Below are 22,172 nucleotides of genomic sequence, written 5' to 3'. Positions count from 1 at the left end.
ACCTTAGACATCTTGTTTGCAAGCTCAGAGTGCATCAAGTGCATATCAACTTATAAACACACCAATTATGACCAAACTAGTTAACGAGTTTTCCAAATGCATTTCTTCATAAACATCTTGCATGTTGATTTTTTTTTTTTTTTTTGCATGTTCAATTTAGTGAATTATATTACACAGAAATTATTATATTGAATTAGATGCCAATCAATGTATACAGCTGTATATAATTGGATATGTATGGACATAAAATTCCCACAGCCTTGGCGTCTAGGAGGTTTAGTTTGGGTCTAGGCAACTGTTGCCTTAGTGCAAGGCACTGGTAGGTTTGGCATTTATTTATGGAAAATATCATACAAGTAAATACCCCCTATTTGAATCCAATAAAAATAGTTAAAAAATCAAATTCCAAAAGGGTAAAAAATCAACCCCCCCACTTGAAGAACAAAAACTAAACTTTTGGCTTTAGGGGAGATTTTCAACTTTCAAATGCTACGGTTTTATCAAATCTAAAAATTTAATAAATCTTATGGTGATAGAACATCGCTAAAAACCAAAATAGTGGGAAAATAACCTTTTATTTTGATGTCTAAAATTTTATTTATATTCAGGGAGATTTTAAATATAGCATTAGCGCACACCAACTAAGGTTTGACCGAAATATAACTCCTACAATATAAATCAGATTTAAGCAATCTTGGATTTGTTGGAAAGTTGGTTTTGTGTGGTACCTAATAGAAAAAGTCTCACGTAAAATGAAATCATTTAACCTGTCAAACGTATTAGAGAACAAAAATATTTCTTTGAGCAATTTAATTATTTATAGATAAGATCATATTTTTCAAGAACAGTATAAACCAAATGTGAGAGTAGGTATAGCAAATGTATGTTTTGACTCTTTCAAACTTTCAATATCTTGCTTCTTCAGTTCTGCTGTCTTCTAGTTCTATGTTGATTTTTTTATGATCTCATGTGGCTTAATGTTGATTATTTATGACTTGATGTTTAATGTTGCTATTTGATGACTTGATGTGGTTAACATTGATCTTTGATGATATAAGGTATATATTGTAGCATACTAAAATAATGTTAGAAAAGAGGTAAAATAAAAAATAACACTTGGGTGACTTGTCACCTAAGTGCTCAAGCACCCCTTGACAACTTTGACTATAATGCTACTTAACTCATGCTACCTCTTCCTCTGAGTTTGGCATTGCCTGGATGTAGGCATTTTATTTGAGAGGGAGTTCATAGAATATTGTGTTATGGTCGGGGATCCCTTTGTCCTCTAGCTTTTGGTTAACGACTATCTAGCTTTCGGATCTCTGGCGCTACACCCGCTTCCCCTTAGGTGGCGACGACTAGGGCTTCCACTAGGTAAGTATACCCCTTCTCAGATGATCCTCTCTCTCTCTCCCTCATACGACCTTATCTCTCTCACTAGTAACTAACGCAGCCCCCGATTTGCTCAATTCTCTCTGCTTTGATTTCTCCCTCTCATGACCTCTCTGCTTGCCAGTTATATATCGGCCACTTGACAACCCATCCCTCTCTCTCCTCTCTCAATCTCCTTTATACGATGTAGCTAGTTCTCCCTCGATTTTCTCTCTCCCTAACATCTACTCCCAAACTCAATTTTTTTTTCCAAATTGTCCTCTCCTCTTCTGAGTGGTCTCTTGAGAAGCCATCCTTATCCCTGAAACTGCAAGCATTCTTTTCACCATAATAATAATAAGGGAAATTTACAGCGTCACCCACCCATAGAGAATGCCACTATTATAAGAACACCCCTCTGTTTGACCAAATTAGACTCAGACCCCCTACTGTCAGTCACTGTTAAATGAAAATTTAAAATGACCGTTATACCCTATTCACTAAAACTCATGTTTTAACCCAAGACCTCTTCACGCCTTCCTATACTCACCAATGCTGGCCCACCATGCTCGGTTCTCTAAGACTATTGTGATGCCACCAGCGAACCACCACACCTCCACCACCACGGTCACCACCAACCCCACAATTTATAACATACTCAAAGATAATCATAATGTGATGCGGATCCGGATTCCAAAGACCGAAATCGGATCGCTTATGGCCCACAAGAATGACCAAAATCTCAAATTTAATGGTTGAAGGGTATTCTTGTAATTTCAGAAACAAGCAGGGCCTTAGAAATAATTATAATGTAGATGGGGTAGTTCTAGAACTAAAACTTTAATACAAAGGCTTATTCTGAATTTTACCAAAGAGAAAAGGGGTAATGGAATATAACTTTTGGGAACAAGGGCTTAATTGTAATAACAGGAAAAATTCTTTTAAAATAAAAGAAACCTGTTCTTCTTCTTCTTCTTGTCGTGAGAACCAGAAACCAGCGGACAGAAAAAAAATTCCGATCGGTAGAACTCCTTTGATAGGGCTTGGTTGGACCTGAAATTCGAAACGAAGCTTCTCAGGATAAGGCTCTAGTGATCCCACAAGATAAGCACCTGGATTTTCAAGCTGGGAGGCTGCGGGAATGACCAGAAGTAGAACCTGGCGGTAGAACAGAGTCAGTCTCAGTTGCAGGTATGATAACAGATGGTAAAGGGACTTTTCGGCAGCTGAAATCTGATGATTTGTGTCGCCTAGGAGAGGGCTTCCTGCGATCAAATCCTTGGCCCAAACAACTCACATATAAAGGAGCTCGAAACACCTCAGTAGGGCAGCAACTGTCACCCAGAACAGGGGCTGGGAAAGAGAACCAGCTAGAAGAAGAATGGAAGAAGAAAAAGAACAGCAGGAGAAGAAGAACAGAGGGAAAAGAAAAGACAGTCAGGGGAAGGGGAAGAAGAAAACAGTTCAGAAGAGAGAGAAAGGGAAACCACCCATGGCAGCCATCGTTTCCAACCAAAACATAAATTCTCAAATTCATTCAAAAAATCTCTACTGAGTTCTCCATTACAGGGCTATTTAAAGAAAAATAATAACATAATTTTGGAAGCTAATTAAAAATGGAAACTAAACCTAGATAGCAACTAAATAAAAATCAAATCTAAAGATAGCAACTACTTCCATCGTGCAACTGCATCATAATGGCATGGTTACCAGTTACTCAATATTTTTGTCTCATAAAGAAGCTCCAGCTCCAGAACAGCATATATGTTCAACTTTTGAACCTCATCCAGGAATTGAATGTAGATACACTTAATACACTTCAGTATTTTTCTCCATCCAATTCTAATAATATTTTTCGCATGAGTAAAGCCAATCTTTGATGTTCCTGTTTGTATGATAACCTATGATAACCTAAGTTCCTAGAATTTGAAGAATAAAAGGGTAGAGGGAAAACAAGAGAGACAGGAGGGTGAAAAGAGGTTCCAGGACCAGTAGAGAATGTAGCCGGACGACAAAGAGGAGTCTCAAAGCTGCGAAGATGCACGGAAGCAACGACCTACACAAGTGAGGCCATGAGAAGCAGAGGCACAAGATCGGTAACGGAGCCTATCGTCGGAGATAGAAAACTTCTCAACGTGATTGAATCTTGCATATTCGGTATTGGTGAACTCGAGCTCTTCTTTTGTGATTTCGGCGACAACGAAGACTGGGAATGAGAGGATGACAAGTGGTTTCGCCTGCAGAGAAGAAACGCAGGGGGTTACGGTTGAGAATTGCTGCTGGTCACTACGAGTTCCTGCTAGTCGCCATGAGTTCCTGCTAGTCACCGTTGTCGTCCTCTGTCACTGTCGCCGTGACCTCCTGTGCTCTGAACTATCACTGGTGGTCCAAATCAATAGATTTGGGAGAAAGGTAAATTAGGTATCGATTTGGGGATGAGACTTATTACATGGGTATTTTAGGTACTTCATATTTAGTAAGAGCATTTGGTATTTAAAATAAAATATAGTAGCTGACATCAGCATATATTATATAAGGTATATTCCTTAACAGTGACTGACGGTAGGGGTCTGAATCTAATTTGGTGAAACAGAGGGGGTGTTTTTATAATAGTGGCATTCTTTAGGGGGTGGCGCTATAAATTTCCCTGATAATAATAATCAATATAATAAAATAAATTCTTCAACTGGTTGACATCGAGACTCTGCTGCCAAAGTTCTCTCCACAAGGACTTTTCAACTAATTGGCTTCGGGTCTCGTCTGAATTTCTATCTCGCACCAGCCCCGATTTTCTCTCTCGATTTCTCTTTGCTCCTGACTCTGTCTCAGCCACTAGAGATCCCCCATTTTCCTAAACCTGCAACTGTAATCGACCTCCAAAAAGAAAACCTACCTCCGACTCTCTCTTCCTCCCCATATCTCCTTTCCTCAAGTATTCCTAATTCTTTCCATAGACCATCCTCCTTACCCTAACAAACCTCGCCTTACACAGTACCTCTCCATTTCTCTCCTCCACCCCTTACGAGCCCTCCCCCAACATACCAGCACCGCCTCTCGACATATCTTTACCCCTAACACTGAGTCTAGACCCTCCTAGCCCCACCGCTATTAATAACCCAAATATATGCTGTGCCAATCTCCTCCGGTCTGCTATGGTCTGCTCTGGTCTCCTCAGAATTGTTCATGTAATGCCCTAAAGTTTGAAACCTTAGGATATTTTTTTTCTTTAGCCTCTTTAAATATTTATTTTCCACTTTAAATTATAACTTGAGTGTTAGCGTAGTGGTTGTGACTTAAGTTGGTGAGAGGTTAGGGTTCAAACCTTATAAGTCTTAAAAAGGGGTGGTGAAGCTGATTTATTATCTATTTGAGCTTATTTTAGTAGAAATAAGCTTTGGGATGGGTTATATTAAATGTGTTGGGCCTTTACTTTCAAGGGTTTTCTTTGTAATGGGTCATGGGCCTTATATTTTTGGGTTTACTTTTGTAATGGGTCAATTCTATAAACCCAAATATTGGGGATTTAAGTCCTACACGGGATTAAGTAATTTTATTTTTCCTAGTCATCAAGAATATTAGGTTTCTATACTTTGAGTATTCTAGAAGTCTAGTCATGTCCTTTATTTCTTTCTTAGTGAGCAAGTTATTACTTGTTAGGTAGTTTGAGCCTTAAGTCAATTAGTTTCTATTTTCCAATTGTTTCCTATTTTAGATCTTTTTATGTAATTGAGTCCAAGCCTCTCTACTATATAAAGAGATTGATTGTAGTTGCTTTCTAGACAGATTGATTAATGAAATTATTTGTGAGCTATGCTTACTACTTTAGCTTGAGATAGGTTGTTCATCAACTGAGAGAGTTGAGGATGAGAGACCCAAGCTAAGATATCCATCCCTATCCCCCATTGATTTCTATTTTACTGCTGCTACTGTGAGATTAAGCTAGCTAGCTAAACAACATAAACACATTGGAGATCGGAGCACACCCCTGCTGCCCAGATTCGGGCCTACTTGTGTGAAGATTTGACCTGCAGCTCCCAGATCTGCAGCCTGTTGAAGACACCCTTTTAGAGTCTTGTTAGTGATCATGGAGAAAGAATCAACCAGAGTTTGAAGGCCAACCAAGGCCTGTAGCTGCTGCTACTGCAAAATTTTCATAAAGTTTCCTTTTTCAGTTGTCGAGCATAAATCCCCAACCAGCCATCATTTGAAGCTCATCTTTTGAAGGATAGTTGGGCATCACACTAGGAATCTTCGATCCAAATTTGAGGTTCATTGGAGGCTTCAATCTCAAGATATCGAAATTTACAAAATGTCTCATTTTTCATGCAATTACCAGATCTATAATTCAGCCAGCTGGATTTAATCAAATTTTAAGAATTTGTTTGTCTACATAGGACCTACAAGGCTACAATCAATCCAAATTTCAAGACCAACAGAGCCCTATTAAGTTATGAACTTCCCAAGTTTCGAACTAAATTTGAGTCTATTTCCAGATCTGTTCCTGCTGTCAATTTGATCTATTCTAAGTTCTTGTTGGAGTTTGTGATGGATCCTACTGGGACTGATAACCTTGGTAATTAGTCTGACATCATAAACATGTGGGCCCAAGGATTCTGCAGGAGAAAATCCTAAACCAAATCTAGAAAATATGTAATTAATCAGTAGAGAAACAGCATAATGATATGAAGAAATATCAGAAAAGTGAAGGAAAAAAAAAACAAAACAAAACAAACCAAACCAGCAATAAGAACACCAAGCGACGTTCAAAATTTCGATTGAAATGGCCGAAATTTGGCTATATTTTTCAGTTTTCAATGGTCATCACTCATTAGTAAGTTGACAAACAGCACCAAAATCATGTGAAACTAATAGGCTTTGACCATAAAGCTATAACCTAACAAAAGTGATGAAAATAACCTAACTTTATGTATTGTGATGCTCCCAATCACCAAAACTAAGGCTGTGTTTGAATGTCAAGAGATGAAAAGAAAAGAAAACCGTACAAAATTTGCAGAGTTTCCCTGGATCTGAACTTTTCCTTGTGTTGGATGACTATGGAACATAATTATTAAGGCATCACCAAGGCGCTGCCACGCTGGTAAGGCGAAGCCTAGGCACTGAAGCGGTTTTAAGAGCCTAAGGTAGTTGACCTTATGACGATGTACATTTTTTAAGCTACTTATTTTTAACTATTACAGCGCTATAAGGCAACACCTTATAACGACTTATGTTCAAGGCAGTCGCCTTATGTACATTTTTTAAGTTACTTACTTTTAACTATTAAGGTGCTATAAGGCGACACCTTATGCGCCTTATGTTCAAGGAGGTCGCTTTATGTACATTTTTTAAGTTACTAATTTTTTTAAACTAATTTACACAGATTCCAAATGTCATTTGGTGATTGGCAGGTATATGGGGAAGCATACACTTGAGATGCATGGGCCGAAGACTATTTAATACTAAAACTCAACCCAAAAAAAAAAAAAATCACCATTCCAAATAAGTCCTAAAATCACGCAAGGGTTTACTTGCAAGGGTTACTGAACTGAAGAGGGAAGCACCAGTGCCAACGGGAGCCTTCCTCCTATGGATCTTGCTCCGGCGGTGAAGAGACTCCTCCGGCGAACCTTTGTACCCCCTCCCAAGCGGCGATGTTTGTTTTTTCAAACTCAGGTAACCAGGACAGGAAACTAAACTCACAAATCCCATAACCCTTCTCCGTCACAGAGTACCAAAACAGGACTTGCCCCCTTCTTATACGTCTCCGTTCCCTGCGGCCGGCGGCCGGCGACCGGTGACTGAGGGCAATAGTTCTAACTCCTAACAATCAATACCCCCCTGCTCCCTTCCTCTTCTCTATTTCTCTTCCCATCGGTTGTTGAAAACTCCATCAAAGGCAATTGCAGCAGCGGGAGGGCGACTTACAGCTCCTATTCTCCGGCAAGTCACCATCAGAGGCTATTGAGTTGAGCCCCTGCCACAATTCCCCCTTCTTCCCCGTCTCCATTCAGCCAGCGAGTTTATCACTTTGTAAGTTTTTCTCAGACTGAAGTGGATGCATGTCTCCCTTATCCGTAAGATTTTCTTTTCATGTGCTGTTGGGCTGTTCTTAGATGTATTTCTGATACCCGAGTGTTACGAAGACTTGCTTGAAATTTCCGGCTAAGAGAAACTCTATAGGTTGAGGTATTACCCTCAAACCAAACCTGGTTCCGTCTGCCTCTTGCTAGAGGTAGAAGACGATAGCCCCCTTTGCCCTTGTTTTCTAATTCTTTAGCTATTAAACCCCTTTCCCTCTTTAGTTCCGTAGAGATTTGAGAACCAGAATCAAAGAAGAGGAAATAAGAGAAAGACAAAGGAATTGGGGAGTAAAGCTTGTGCGATTGATTGTTCAATAATTCACAATCTACCGCCAGCTACTCTCTTTATATTAATTATGAAATAATTACATACTTTGAGTATGACTCTGAAGACATAATATGAGTAGGACTCTAAAGCCTAATCATAACATGGAACTTACTTAGACTAGGAAACTAACTCACTTAGACTAGGACTCATTCCACAACAGGGACACTCCCCCTATCGTGGACTCATATTCCAACAAGTTCCAAAAGTACCGAGCATAATTGGCAATTGGGTTTTCCTTTTTTCAGTTGCAGAAACCCAGATTACTCATAAAAGGTTAAAATACCAGAAAAGAAGAAAGGGGAAAACATAATTGGGTTTTTGATTTTTTTTCTTTCGCTTCTTAAAGAAGGGTCAGCATTGTGAGAGTTGGTAATGGCTTTGATAATTGGGTTATCTGAGGCATATTTTGGCCACTTTCCTTACTTTCATATCCCATTTTCAGTGTTTCACAGCTGCCTTTCTGATTATTTCAGTTCACTGTATCTGCAAATCAGCCCAAATAGTTAGCTTGGAGAAGGTAATTTCATGTAAATACTTTTGATCACAGTCACACACTTCTGGTCTTTTCAATTAAGCATCATATCTAGAAATAAACAACATATTACTGCCTGCCATGTTTTGGGAAACCAGATTGGATTTAAGTGTTCATGATGGAGTAGCCTGCCTAATGGGTATTATTCTTTTGATTATCAAGTATTGCTATTTGTGGTTGGTAGCTATTTGATTTATTCTTTGTGATGGTACTGCTGGATATAGTATTATGGGCCTGGCTTATTCTTTAGCTCTTTACTTATTTATTTATTTTTTAGATGAATATGCAGCTCATAAGAGTATAGGACTAATATGTCATTGATCTATTTTGTCTAATGTGTATCATTGTATTTGTAGACATTACACATTAGACAAAGATATAAAGTTGTCATCTATGGAAACAGTTGGAGGTAGCAGTGGGGCTGAAAATATAAGTATTGCACAGTCAATGATTGATCCAAGCAAGGATTCAAAAAAGAGAGCTAAATCAAAAGATCCTGAATGGAAATACGGGTAGTAGCCTGATTTAGAAGATAGAAATTGGATTAAGTGTACCCTTTGTGGGAAGGATGTCAAGGGAGGAATAAAACGATTGAAACGACATTTTATTGGTGGCTATGAAGATGTAGCCAAATGCGTAAAACAACGAAAGCAATTGCTAAAGAGATGAGAGATGCAATCTTGAAGAACAATAGGAAGAGGAACCTAGAAAGTTTTGATGATTTGGAAGTTAGTGATGGAGATGGAGTTTCACCCATGGAACCACAACAGAAAACAATATCCAAATTGGGGGTCTCATGTCCTACCCCTAGCTCTAGGACAACTTTAAGAAGAAATAAAGCTATCATTTAGACACAATACAAACAACAAGTAAGGGGTCCCATGGATAAGCATGTGAGGAGGTCTCCTGAAGAAGTGGTTGCAGATAGGCGGGATAAAGGTCCATATCCGACAACAATGGAGAACTGTGAGAAGAAAGAGATAAACTTCGTTCTTACTTTGCAATGTGGGCTTATGAAAGCAGCGTTCCATTTAATGCTTTAAAGTTAAGGAGTTTTGAGGAATTGATTGAGGCTATTGGTTAATATGGATTAGGTTTCAAGCCCCCTTCATTTCATGACTATAGAGGGCCTCTATTGAAGTCTGAGAAGGATAAAATTGGTGAATTAAAGGTGAAGTATCAATCCTACTGGAAGAAATATGGGTGCACACTCATGTCTGATGGGCGGACAAACAAGAGAGGAATACACCTAATTAAGTTTCTCGTTAACTGTCCGGAGGGGACTTTTTTTTTTTTTTTGAGTCAGTGGATGCATCTAACCAATCGCAAACTGCTGATATGTTATTTAAGCTCCTTGATTCAAGTAGTCTCTGACAATGCTGTCAACTATGTTGCAGCGGATAGACCATTAATGGAGAAACGGAAGAGGTTGTTTTGGACTCCATTTGCAGCTCATTTCGTAGACCTTATGATGGAGGGCATAGGCAAATTGCGCTCATATAAGTCTGTTATATCGTAGGGCAGGAAAATAACTGCCTTCATCTACAAGCACACTCGCCTTCTTGAAGCTATGAAGCAAAAAATAGGGAGAGAAGACTTAGTAAAGGCTGGAGTGACTAGATTTGCCTCTTCATTTTTAACACTCCAGAGCTTATACAAGCATAAGGAATCTTTGAAAAAATTATTTGTTAATGACGAATGGTCCCGTTCTAAGCTTACATCTACAGAGGCAAGGAAGAAAGCTTCTGAGACGGTGTTTGCTACATCGTTCTGGAGTGGTGTGATTGATTGCATAAGAGCATCACAACCTTTTCTTCAACTCTTGAGGATAGTGGATGGTGATGAGTTGCCTGCTTTGCTTGAAATATATATTGCAATAGAAGTGGCAAGAAGAGTATAAAAAAAAAATTTGGGGACAATGAAAGGAAATGGAAGAAAATCATAAAGATTACTGATAGGCATTGGAAGACTCAGATGGATCGACCACTATATTCTGCTATCTTTTTCCTCAATCCAAACAAGTTCTTTAAGGCTATTATGGATGATCGAGATAATGAGATGGCCACTGCTCATAAAGCAAGTAATGCCTTCAAAGATGTTCTTACTAGGTTGGTGCCTGATGAAACCTTGCAAGACAAGATCATTGTCCAGGCCGAAGCTTATACTGAAGCTAAATGAAGTTTTGCAAAGGAAATGGCGCCTAGACAAAGGGACAAATTGAATCCTAGTAAATATATTTCCTTTTATATTTGTATTGTTTTGTACTTTGTATGTTGATTTTACTTAACCTATTTTTTTATATTATATATTTATAGTCACTTGGTGGGGAAGACATGGAAGTTCTGCTCCTGACCTTGCAAAAGTTACAATGCGCTTACTTGGTCTTCGTTGCTCATCTTCTAGTTGGGATGAGCAATTGAAGCACATTTGAATTTGTGAGTATTGAGTACTAAGTACTTCACTTAATATGGTTTGTATAGTTTTATAGAAGAATGCCTTAAAACTCTTAAAGAGATAACCTCACATTGTTAATGTTTTTCATATTCACACCAAGAATAGGAATAGGTTAGAGCTTCAACGCTTAAATGATCTTGTCTACATTCAATATAATTGCCAATTTCAAGCAAAGTTCTAAGAAAGAAAGGAACAAAACAGAAATTACAATGCATTGTTGCTTGATGAGCTAAATTGGAATAATGAGTGGATGATTGGCAAATCAGATGATGAATTAGTCCATCCTGAGGATGATCTCACTTGGAGAGTTGTTGATAGAGCCTGTTGATAGAGCACTTGGGGTATCTTCAACATATCAAGGCAACAATAGACCAAGGAGGGCTCCAGCATCAACCAGTGGATCCAATCTCTGCTATACCCGGCGTGGTAGGAGGACTGAGGATTCTTCAGATGAAGAAGTGGATGTGGAGGACATGAGTGAAGAGAATGTTCGTGATGATGAAAACATTGAAGACGATTATAGCTTAGATCCAAACGATGCAGGCCAACAACAGGATGAAGAAGAAGCAGAAAAGTTTAATTTGATTACTGATTTGGAGTGAACTTTGAGTCTTTGAACTTTGAAGTATTTGAACTTTAGAATTTTGGATGGGACCAATAGGTTTGCATTTATTAGTATTTGACTTTGACTGTTTACTAAAGTTTTAGCATTTTAGTTTATTTTATGTTTATTCTTCATTGAAGATTTTTGGAATGACTCAGAATCCCCAAGTTACTCATACTTCTCATCCGTTAAATTTGGCATCTCCATTTTTACTTTAGAAATTTTTTAATTCTAAGTTCTTACTTCATTGACAGAAGTAGAAATATAGTAGATGGCCTTAGGGCTTAGGCACTCATTTTGGCATCATAGAGGTATGCTATGATGATGATTAATGATTGATGATTGATGAACTTAGTTTATTCACTTTATTGATTTGTTTCTTTGATGAATATCTTACATTGGTAAGAAGTATGAACATTTAATATTTATTGAGCATATGAGTAATATTATATAATTTTTAATATGCCATTTGAGCCAAATAGATGTTGGTGTATGATGTCTTGTATTCCGTCGCAGTTTAATCCAGGGAGTACTGGTGCAGCACCTAGACAGCCAGGACGGCGGTTGTAGTTTAATCCGGATTAGGGTGGCAATTGTAATTTGATCCGGATTAGGGTTTTTCCGCTATATATTTGTAGCGAGGGTTTCTTTCTCTGTAATGCAAGCAATACTGAGAGGTGTGAGGAAAAGTGTTGTAACCCTATTCTCCATTGATAGTGAAGCAGGATCTCATCTCACCGGGGACGTAGGCAACCTTGCCGAACCTCGTAAAATCTGTGTGCATTGTTTGTTTTGTTTTTCCATTATCTTCTGCATCGTTTTAGGGTTGCGTTTCTACAATAGAATGGTTGTATAAAAAATAAAACACTAGAACGCTTTATTCAATAAGGCGACGCCTTATGCTCACCCTATTGCCATGCCACTCCAAAAGACCCTCAAAGGCCTCGGTCGCTTCACTGGCTTAACAAACTTGCTATCAAGTGAACAGAAGATTCTGCATTTAAAATTGAATTGAATTTTGCGTTTCATTCTCACGCTGCAAAAAAAACTTCTCGTTTGGGGGACATGAAAACAATGGGTTAGCGAGAAAACCATTCAAAAAGATACAGAGCTATGCGAGAGGGAAGAAGGGGAGGGGGAATATTAGGAAGGGAGAGAAACAGACAGAGAGGGGTATGGACTTTGGAGAACCATAATTTCTCACAAAGCCATAACCAGGAACTCTCTTCGAATGTGGAAATCCCGGAGGACATTGCTGCGATGAAAAAGATAACGGCCAGTACTCACCGATATCAGGTAGGTCAACATTTCCTTCACACTCTTCCGACGATCATCTTCTTCGTCATCCTAGCCATAGCCATAGTCTTAGTTTGAGTAACAGCCTTGCCACAAAAGATATGTTACGAATCAGATCGCAATCGATGATCGAGCAGAATCAAATGGATACCATAACAACCATAGAAGAAGCCCACCCTAACCCACGACAGAGAACGACAATGCGCTTGATGGGATTTCCGGAACAGATGTTTCTTTGACTCTGAATCTGATGAGGAGTTGAAGGTTTGAGCTACAAAGAGTAGTGCAGGCTTAAACATCAGAAATTGAGGAAGAACCTGAAGAACTGTATTTTGGAATTCCACCCATTGTCCTCCCGGTGAAAGGGATTGCTCTAAGCCTCTAATGATGCTGAGGAAGTTGTAGAAGAGGACAACCAAAAGGGTGATTTGGGAGGGGAAGATCATCAATTTCTCCTGATTTTTCTCATTCCACCATACTCGAACCCTCCATTGCCACCAAAACCTCCCTTTTCGCTCTCTCTCCTTTTCTATTGTTGTAATAATGGGTTTTATGGGTATTAGGGAAAGTGTCAGTTACCAAATGGACCCTAAGGGTTTTAAAGGTCTTTGTAATTCTTTATGACCTTCTCTTCATTGTTATAATAAAGAGGGCTGGTGTCATATTAGACACAAGTCATTACCCCATTCAATATGGCATCAAAGCCTTAGGATCTGAAACCCCAAGGGTTCTCCCTCGTCTCCATCTCTTTGCCTCTTTCTCATTTCTCTCTCTCTCCTAGCGCCTCCTTCATCAGCGCCTCCCTCCATCTGCTTCTCTCTCGGGGTGGCAGTTTCTTAAACCACCAAGAGGGTTTCTAGCCTCCACCCATACTTCCCTTGGGCTCTCAAACTCTCTTCTACGATGATCTGAGAAACCCAAAACCTTTTTTTTCATCAATTTTTTCAGGGTTTTCTCCCTGAGAACGTTTTTTCATTGCCGGGATGCTTTTTCCCCACTCGATGCTCTGATCGTCTTGATGTTTGTTGCGATTGGTGCTTCTTATCCTTGTGGTGGTATGTACTGACCACTTTTTCGTTTAAGGTCTCTATTCTAGAGCTATCCCCAAAATCGTTTTCTCAGGGTTTTACCCTTTATCGATTTTTGGGTTTTCTAGTTTTTTCTAGTTATTTTGGTGTTTTCACTATCTCCGACTAGTGTCTCTTCTATTTGCACAACCCCCTTGAGTAGCAACCACGTCTACCATCTCATCTGCTTCTACTGATGGAGACACCACGGCTCTTCCTACCTTTCTTCCTTGTGCTATCAAGCTTGATAGCACAAACTACCTTATGTGGTCACGCTCAGTTTGCATCTCCATCAAGTCATGTAGCTATTACGGGTACCTCACTGGAACCATGAAGCGTCTGACCACCGGTATTAAGAGTGACAAGTGGGAGTGTGACAACTCTCTGGTTATAGCCTTCCTTGTCAACTCCATGTTGCCACAGCTTTTGCGTGGCTATCTCCTCCTTGAATCCGCTGCGAAGATCTGGAAGTATGTCCAGGATATCTATTCCCAAGCGGGGAATGATGCTCAGGTCTTTGAGCTTTGCCAGAAGGTTCATGATCTGAGGCAGAGAGGTTTTACTATGTCACAATACTACTATGAGTTGCGGTCACTATGAACTAAGTTGGATTTTTATGAGTATACTCCTTCCACCGCTGAAGATGTCACCAAGTTTCAGAAGCGAGAGGACAAAATCAAGACCTATGACTTTCTGGCAGGTCTGGATGTGGAGTTTGATCAATTGTTGCCCTAGGTTTTGAGTCATGACCCCTTTCCTACCTTGGATCAAGCCTATACTATCTTGAGGATAATTAACGTACCACTATGCTTCCACAGTAAGTTGCCACTCCCACTGAGAGATCTGCACTTGTTTCTAGCACTCAGTCCCTTAGTGCAGCCCCATAGTCTAATGGCTCCTCTACTAGGACTCCAGTGAAGTGCGATTACTGTGGGAAGAAGCGTCACACCAAGAAGCATTGCTGGAAGCTTCATGGTCGTCCTGCTGATACATTTGGAAAAGGGACAAGGAAGGGTCGTGCCGGTACTTCTGGGCAAGCCAACCATACTGAAAGCCCTGACTCTGACTCTGCTTTTAGCTCCTCAGTCGCCTCGTTATCATTTGACAAGCTTACTGCCCTTCGGCACCTCTTGACACATCTAGACTCTCTCGCACCTGCCACTGCGAGCTCTGCTCATTCCACCCCTTCTGGGTCAGGTATCTCCCTTTGTGGCCATACTATGTTTGTCCCTTCTACCCCTTGGATTATAGACTCTAGGGCTTCTGATCATATAATAGGCCGTTTGTCTCTTTTTCACAGTACACTACTTGTCCTGGTAATGGTAAGGTCAAATTGGATAATGGGACTTATTCCACTATTCTGGGGAAAGGCTCTATTGGCTGTAGCCCCTCTTTATCCCTTTCTATTGTATTGCATGTTCCTTCTTTTCCCTCTAACCTTTTGTCCATTAGTAGTCTTACTTCCAGTCTTAATTGCAAAGTCACATTTTTTCCGTCTCATTGTGTTTTTCAGGATCTGGTGACAGGGGCAACGATTGGCTGTGGTAGGGTACGTAGTGGTCTGTATCTGCTTGATGATGACTCAGCATTGGTCTCTGGTCAGGCTCTTCAGACATCTTCTATGTCACCTCCCATTTCTGAGTTACCGCAATGGCATCGACGGTTGGGACATCCCCCTTTGGGAACTTTAGCTAGAGTCTTCCTTTAAAAATTGTAATTCGAGTCAGTTTTTTTGCGAGGCATGTGTTTTGGCCAAACAAACTCAAATCACTTATTCTGTTTCTGGAAATAAACGTGCCACTCCTTTTTCATTAATACATTCTGATATTTGGGGTCCATCCCGCTATGTGTCTATCAATGGTTATCGGTGGTTTGTCTCGAACTACTTGGGTTTATATAATGCAAACCAAGGGCGACACCTTCTATTGCTTTCAGCAGTTTCACCGTATGGTTCAAACTCAGTTCGGTGCTACCATTAAGATCCTTCGAAGCGACAATGGCCGGGAATACTTTGAAGGGTCCTTTCAAGCTTACCTTTCCGATCATGGGATGATTCATCAGACTAGTTGTGTGGATACTCCGGCTCAGAATGGGGTTACTGAGTGGAAGAATCGCCACTTTTGTGAGGTAGCACGCTCTCTTATGTTTGAGATGCATGTTCCTCTCCAATACTGAAGCGACTCAATTCTCACTGCTGCCTTTTTATTAACCGAATGCCTTTTCGAGTCCATGCCTTCCGCTCCCCTCTGGATCTTCTCCAAGGTTCCGCTACTTTTTTTGTTCCTCCCAAGGTATTCAGTAGGGTTTGCTATGCTCACGATCATCATCCTCATGGAAAGTTTGATCCTCGTGATCTCCGATGCATTTTTTTTTGGTATGCTCCTACTCAAAAAGGCTATCGGTGTTTTCATCCTCCTACTCAGCATTGGTTTGTGACTATGGATGTTGTCTTTCACGAATCTGCATTATACTATACTGTGACACCTCTTCAGGGGGGTCTCCTTCCATCGTGGAAGATGTGCCGCCGTCTCTTGAAATTGCTATCCCTGCTAGTATCCCGTTTCAGGGGGGAGAGTGACACTCCTACTTCTTCTACTGCGCCTCGGCCAGAGATACATGTGTATAGTCGCAGAGAGTAGACTTAGACCACTACACATCCAGCATCTACCCTACCATGTCAGTCGTCTCCTCTCGAGCTAGATCTTGTCCCCTTGGACCCTGACAATTCTCCTTCTCCTTCTGTTGATCAGTCTCTTAAGTTGCCTATTGCTATTTGTAAAGGCATTGGGTCTTGTACTTTACATCCTATTGCTAAAATTGTTTCTTATGACTCACTCTCTCCTTCCTACTATAATTTTGTGTCTTCTCTTTCCTCTGTGTCTATTCCTCATACCTGGCAGGAAGCGAGTGCAGACTCACAATGGCAGGCAACTATGGTTGAAGAGATGCAGGCTCTGAAGAAGAATGACAAATGGGATCTGGTGTGTCTTCCCTCATAAAAGAAGATAGTTAGGTGCAAATGGGTCTTCACAGTAAAACAGAAGGCTGATGGTACAATGGATCGGTACAAGGCCAGACTTGTTTCCAAAGGCTTCACACAGACTTATGCGATTGACTACCAAGAGACTTTTGCTCCACTTGCTAATATGAACACAATTCGTGTTATCTTGGCTTGTGCTGCCAACTTAGATTGAGATCTCTAGCAGTTAGATGTGAAGAATGCCTTCCTTCATAGGGAACTTGAGGAGGAAGTGTATATGGACATTCCTCCTGGGTTCACTTGCTCCAAAACCCAAGGGAAGGTATGCAAGCTAAAGCGTACTCTGTATGGGCTGAAGCAATCCCCTCGTGCTTGGTTTGGACGTTTCCATAAGGCTATGGTTGCTACAGGTTACTCTCAAAGCAATGCCAACCACACTCTGTTCATCAAGAGATCTGGTGGGACGATTGATGTCCTAATAGTTTGTGTAGATGATATTGTTGTTACTGGTGATGATCTGGTAGAAATCTCTCGCCTCAAGAGATACTTGAGTGAGGAATTTAAGATCAAAGACCTAAGATAACTTTGTTACTTCCTCAGCATTGAAGTTACCAGGTTTTCTCGTGGGATCTACTTGTCTCAGCGGAAGTATGTGTTTGATCTTCTCTCTAAGGCAGGCATGTTGGGGTGTAAACCGACAGACACTCCTACTGAAGCTAATGGTCACCTGAATAGCAAGGAAGGTGATCCGATAGAGAAAGGGGGATATCAGAGATTAGTGGGGCAATTGATCTATCTCTCTCATATATACCCTAACATAGCATTTGCCATCAGCCTGGTTAGTCAGTACATGCATAATCCCTACTCGACTCACATGAAAGCTATGTTGTGTATTCTCTGGTACTTGAAATCTGCCCCCAAGACGTGGCATCCTTTTTTCACCTTATGATCACTTGAGGGTGGAGGCCTTCATAGATGCGGATTGGGCAGGTTCCCCTGATGACCGCAGGTCTACTACTGGTTATTGTACCTTTGTTGTTGGTAACCTTGTTACATGGCGTAGCAAGAAGCAAGCCGTGGTTGCCCGTTCAAGTGCTGAAACAGAGTTCCGTGCAATGGCACATGGCATTTGTGAGCTCCAATGGCTTCATGGTCTTCTTACCGATTTGCTTGTTCCTGTTACTCTTCTTATGAAGCTCTTTTGTGACAGCAAATCTGCCATTAGCATTACTCACAACCCTGTTCAGTATGATCGAACCAAGCATGTGGAGATCGATCGACACTTAATAAAAAAAGAAACTAGATATGGGCCTTATCACTATTCCTTTTGTTCCTAGTAATGAACAACCGGTTGATGTATTTACTTCAAGGTCTTAGTAGTAAGAGGTTTCATCCTATTATCTGCAAGTTGGGCATATGTGAGATCTATGCACAAACTTGAGAGGGAGTGCTGTAATAATGAGTTTTATGAGTTTTAGGGAAAGTGTCAGTTACCAAACGGACCCTTAGGGATTTAATTGTCTTTGTAATTCTCTAGAACCTTCTCTCCATTGTTATAAATAAAGAAGGCTGGTGTCATATTAGACACAAGTCATTACCCCATTCAACATCTTCTCCCACTATTTTACATCCTCTTACCACCATGATATAGAGTAGAGATATGAGAGTGAAACATGAAAACGAAGTAACATTACTATGTTACGATGGTTTTTTTTTTTTCTCTATTTTTCTTTTCTTTTCTCACATAACCAAAACATGAAGAAACTGATAACCATGGCTATATCTTAGAGATTTGAAAAGCCCTATGTTGTAAGCTAAGGGAAGGGGGAACCGCCATGTATTATGTTGAGCTGAGGAAGAATGGGAAACGAGGCTAATGGAGATGGAACAACCCAAACCTTAATCGTAGGCAAAGTAATAGAGCTTGCTCATTCTAACCAGAGAAATTAGAAAGCAAAGAAAGTGATGCGGATCCGAGTTCCAAGAACAGGAATCGGATCGCTTAGGGCCCACAATAAAGTAGTAAACTCAAAGTATAAAGAGTAATGATCAATGATATTTTATACTTAAAATAGAGTCTCAACAAGATGATAGAACTGTAAATAAAATCAAATTTCCAATGAAAGTGGCAAACCTGTAAATAGGTAGAAACTCATAACAGAATGGCAGGTTTGTAATTAACTGGAACTTAACCAGAGGAAAACCAAAAGTGACTTGAGTGGAAAGCAAAACGTATGGTCAAGGACAAACTAGGAATAGGGATTTAAAATAAGGACAAATCAGAATAAGCATAAAAGTTAAGGGTACTTTAGGAAATAGGGAAAGAAAATTACAGTTACTCACTTATGAGGTTGTCTTCAACCTCACGACAGAAACAAGAGCCAGCACCCAAAAAAGAGAGATGGCGGTGATGAGAACTCTCTCCCTGCACCTCGATTCAGCCCCAAACCTTGGGTGAAGCTTGGATCCTCTATGGCCCTTTGATTCCCACCGGAAGACACTTCGAAACACCAAGCAAAGAAGAACAGTTCCCTCTGTAATCAGATCTGGGCGGTAGTATTAAATAACCTGAGTTGCAGGTTGTGGCTTGAAGCAGGGAATACTTTCAAGTCTGAGAGTCCAAGTTTAAGGCCGCCCTTCCATGGTGAACTAATCCCCAAAAGTTGCTGAAGAAAGAAGATGAGATGAAGGAGTGCTATCGACTTCTATGGGTCACCAGCGTCCTCTCAAAACAGGGCAGCAAGGGTCACTGTGATACACTCCAACGATAATAGTGAAGAAGAAACCAGCGATTGATGGGGGAAAGGGGACGATGAGAGATTTCAGATGGGAAAATAGAGAGAAAATTTCAGAGAGGGAAGAAAGGGGAATCGGCAGCCATGGTGCAACGAAGCCAACATTCAATATCAAATTTTCATTTAATTCAAAAACGCTGAGTTCCTCCATCCATTACAAGTCTAATATAAAGAAAAAAATCAAATAATTAATGGAAACTAACCTAAATAGCAACTAAAATAAAATCCAATCTAAATTAAAAGATTCCCAATCTAATTTCTAGCCCTGAAAAAAGGAAAGTAAATAAGAAAATCCCAAATCGAAGAGATCCTTTCCATCTCTCAACTGCATCAGAAAGGAATTCAAAATAACAAATCAAGTGTTTAAAATAGGTTCACAGAATACAGATTTGAAGAATTCATAGAATTTGATGAGTCAAAACAATAGGAACCAGAATCTCGTACTTCCATGCAGATTCCTAAGATCTGAGTCTATATATAAACAAAACAGAGATGGTAGGTAGCAGAGAACAATAAGGGTAGAACTAATCAAATCTAAAGATCAGATTTAAGAGAAGCTGATCACAGAAGTACAGAAACAAAGATAGAAATGATCTGATTTCAGAATCATCATATTTAATGATAAGAAATTTGGAATAGAAAGAAGAAACATGCATTAAAGGGAGAAGGAATAAGAAGAAGAAGAATGAAACTGAAGGGGAAAATAGTGATATTTTTTATCAAGGAAAACAGAATCGATGGCAGAGATAGCAGAGAATAGCTGTCAAACTTCACAGATCAGCCCTTTCTGCAATTTTGATGTCACCACCAACCACAAAGTTTCCAAACTTGAAATTAATTCCATTCATCCCTCAAAAACATGATTTACAACTGAGATATATATAAAGAACAGAAACCTCCTAATAGATACTAATTATCGGAATTAGAAACCAGAAGTAGAAAGTCGAAATCCCTAGAAACTACTCCCAAATAAAAGAGGAGACTGAACTAACAGAGATCAGAAACACTTTTTTTTTTTTGGGGGGGGGGGTGGTGGGGCGTTAGAAACCGAGATCAGAAACTTGAAATTGAAAGTATCAGAGTTTAAAACCAAGTCAAAATAAACAAGAATATGGAGAAATTTAGTAACTGGCAAAAAGATTGTTATGAAGGCCCATAAAAAAGGGTCGAGATCACCTCTCATTGACAAGAAACCCCTCGATGCTTGACAGCTCTCGTAAAGCTTCCCTCCATCTCTCCACGATATCAGCGTCATATTCCAGCTCATATTTCTCGAAAGGTTCCTTGAAACTCCCTGTCTGACGCTTGACGTCCATAGGTTCGACTTCAAAGAAAATAGGCCAAACCAGTTGGTTATTGGTTCTACGGCACTCCAGTATTTGCAGAAGTTCTTGAAGGCACCTTTTGCTAGAGGCATAACCTTTAGAGAGTATAGGGATTGATACTTTACAACCTTCAATTGCTCTGACAAGCCCTGGACCAATCTCATCTTCTCTCCATCTATTCCATCTATCCATGAAGGTATGAATTCCTTTTTCTACTAGAGCTTCGTATAGTTGACTAGTGAAGTTCAGTCGAGTGTCTTCGCCTCTAAAGCTCAAAAAGACGTCATAAGGAGATGCAGGAGAAGAAGAAGAGGATGCCTGGGTATGCATAGCACTCGATCTTGAAGGACAGATGGCAACTGCAGGTGAACCGAAAGGCATATTCAGACGCTCTGTTTCGGGGCACAAAGCTTCCTCTTCTTGTGTGGTAAATCTAATTGTTTTGACAGGGAGGGAGGAAGATCTGGAGAGGGAGACAATGGAAGAGTAGATGGAGGAATTGGGGAAAAGAGGAGGGAGATAGGGAGGAGACTTGGAGGATACCGATCTGAAAAGACTTGACATAATCGAAGATTTGATCCGCCCACGCTTGGACCGAAGCCCCTTTTGTTTTGAAGCCTCTTCAGATGTAGAGGAATCAATGGAGACCTTCAATTTGAAGAGTGAATTGCCCATCAGAGAGCCAGAGATACCGTTTCGAAGAAATTTTGTGTTGGCGAGGTCTCTTCCCTTCTCTGCTTCTAAATTTCCCGCAGTCTGGTCAAGTCAAGTCGATGCCACAACTCTTTGGCCGCTGCCTTTTAATCAAGGGAGATGGTTTTCCTCCACCGGTGGTTGGCAAGATCTCTTCCCTTCGCTGCTTCTAAATTTCCGCAGTCTAGTCGAGTCGATGCCGCTACTCTTTGGCCTGCCTTTTAATCAAGGATTCAAGGGAGATGGTTTTCCTCCACCCGTGGTGAAGATAAAACCAAACGTGGTCAACAAGGTCCGTTTGGTTGCACTTTTGTTTCAGGAGAATGTTTTTTGTATAAAAGTGTTATTTTGTTCCATTCTGTAAGAACGTTTTAATAGAACAGAAACAGTATTTGGTAAAATTGATCCATAAATGTTTCAAGAACAGCAGGAAGAAGGAAAAACAACATTTGGTAAAACTATTAAAAATCACTTCATACCACTACAACTAATAATTAAATAACAACTGTCTAGCTCAGTTCGTGAGTTATTTACAGTGTGCAAAAATCTCATCCTCACCAAGAGGTCTCAAGTTCGAACCTCCTGACTGTTACCATGCTCACGCTTAACTCAAATAATTATGAATATATTATCCATTATCATGTCTA

The 22,172-nt window shown here is 40.2% G+C and overlaps 1 protein-coding gene across 3 annotated transcripts in view; it reads right to left on the bottom strand.

Moving 5' to 3' along the window:
• The window catches only part of LOC122083327 (disease resistance protein RPV1-like), a 26,415-nt gene extending 4,665 nt beyond the window's left edge, over positions 1-21,750 (bottom strand). For all 3 annotated transcript variants that reach the window (XM_042651087.1, XM_042651095.1, XM_042651102.1), the window contains exon 1: positions 20,684-21,750. In XM_042651087.1, the coding sequence (XP_042507021.1) occupies positions 20,684-21,507 (824 nt within the window). In that variant the 5' untranslated portion in view covers positions 21,508-21,750. The remainder of the gene's footprint in view (positions 1-20,683) is intronic.
• Positions 21,751-22,172: the final 422 nt, after the last annotated feature.

This window comes from Macadamia integrifolia, chromosome 1, assembly GCF_013358625.1.
Source record: "Macadamia integrifolia cultivar HAES 741 chromosome 1, SCU_Mint_v3, whole genome shotgun sequence".
NCBI lineage: Eukaryota > Viridiplantae > Streptophyta > Magnoliopsida > Proteales > Proteaceae > Macadamia > Macadamia integrifolia.
This window is presented reverse-complemented; position numbering and strand designations above follow the sequence as displayed.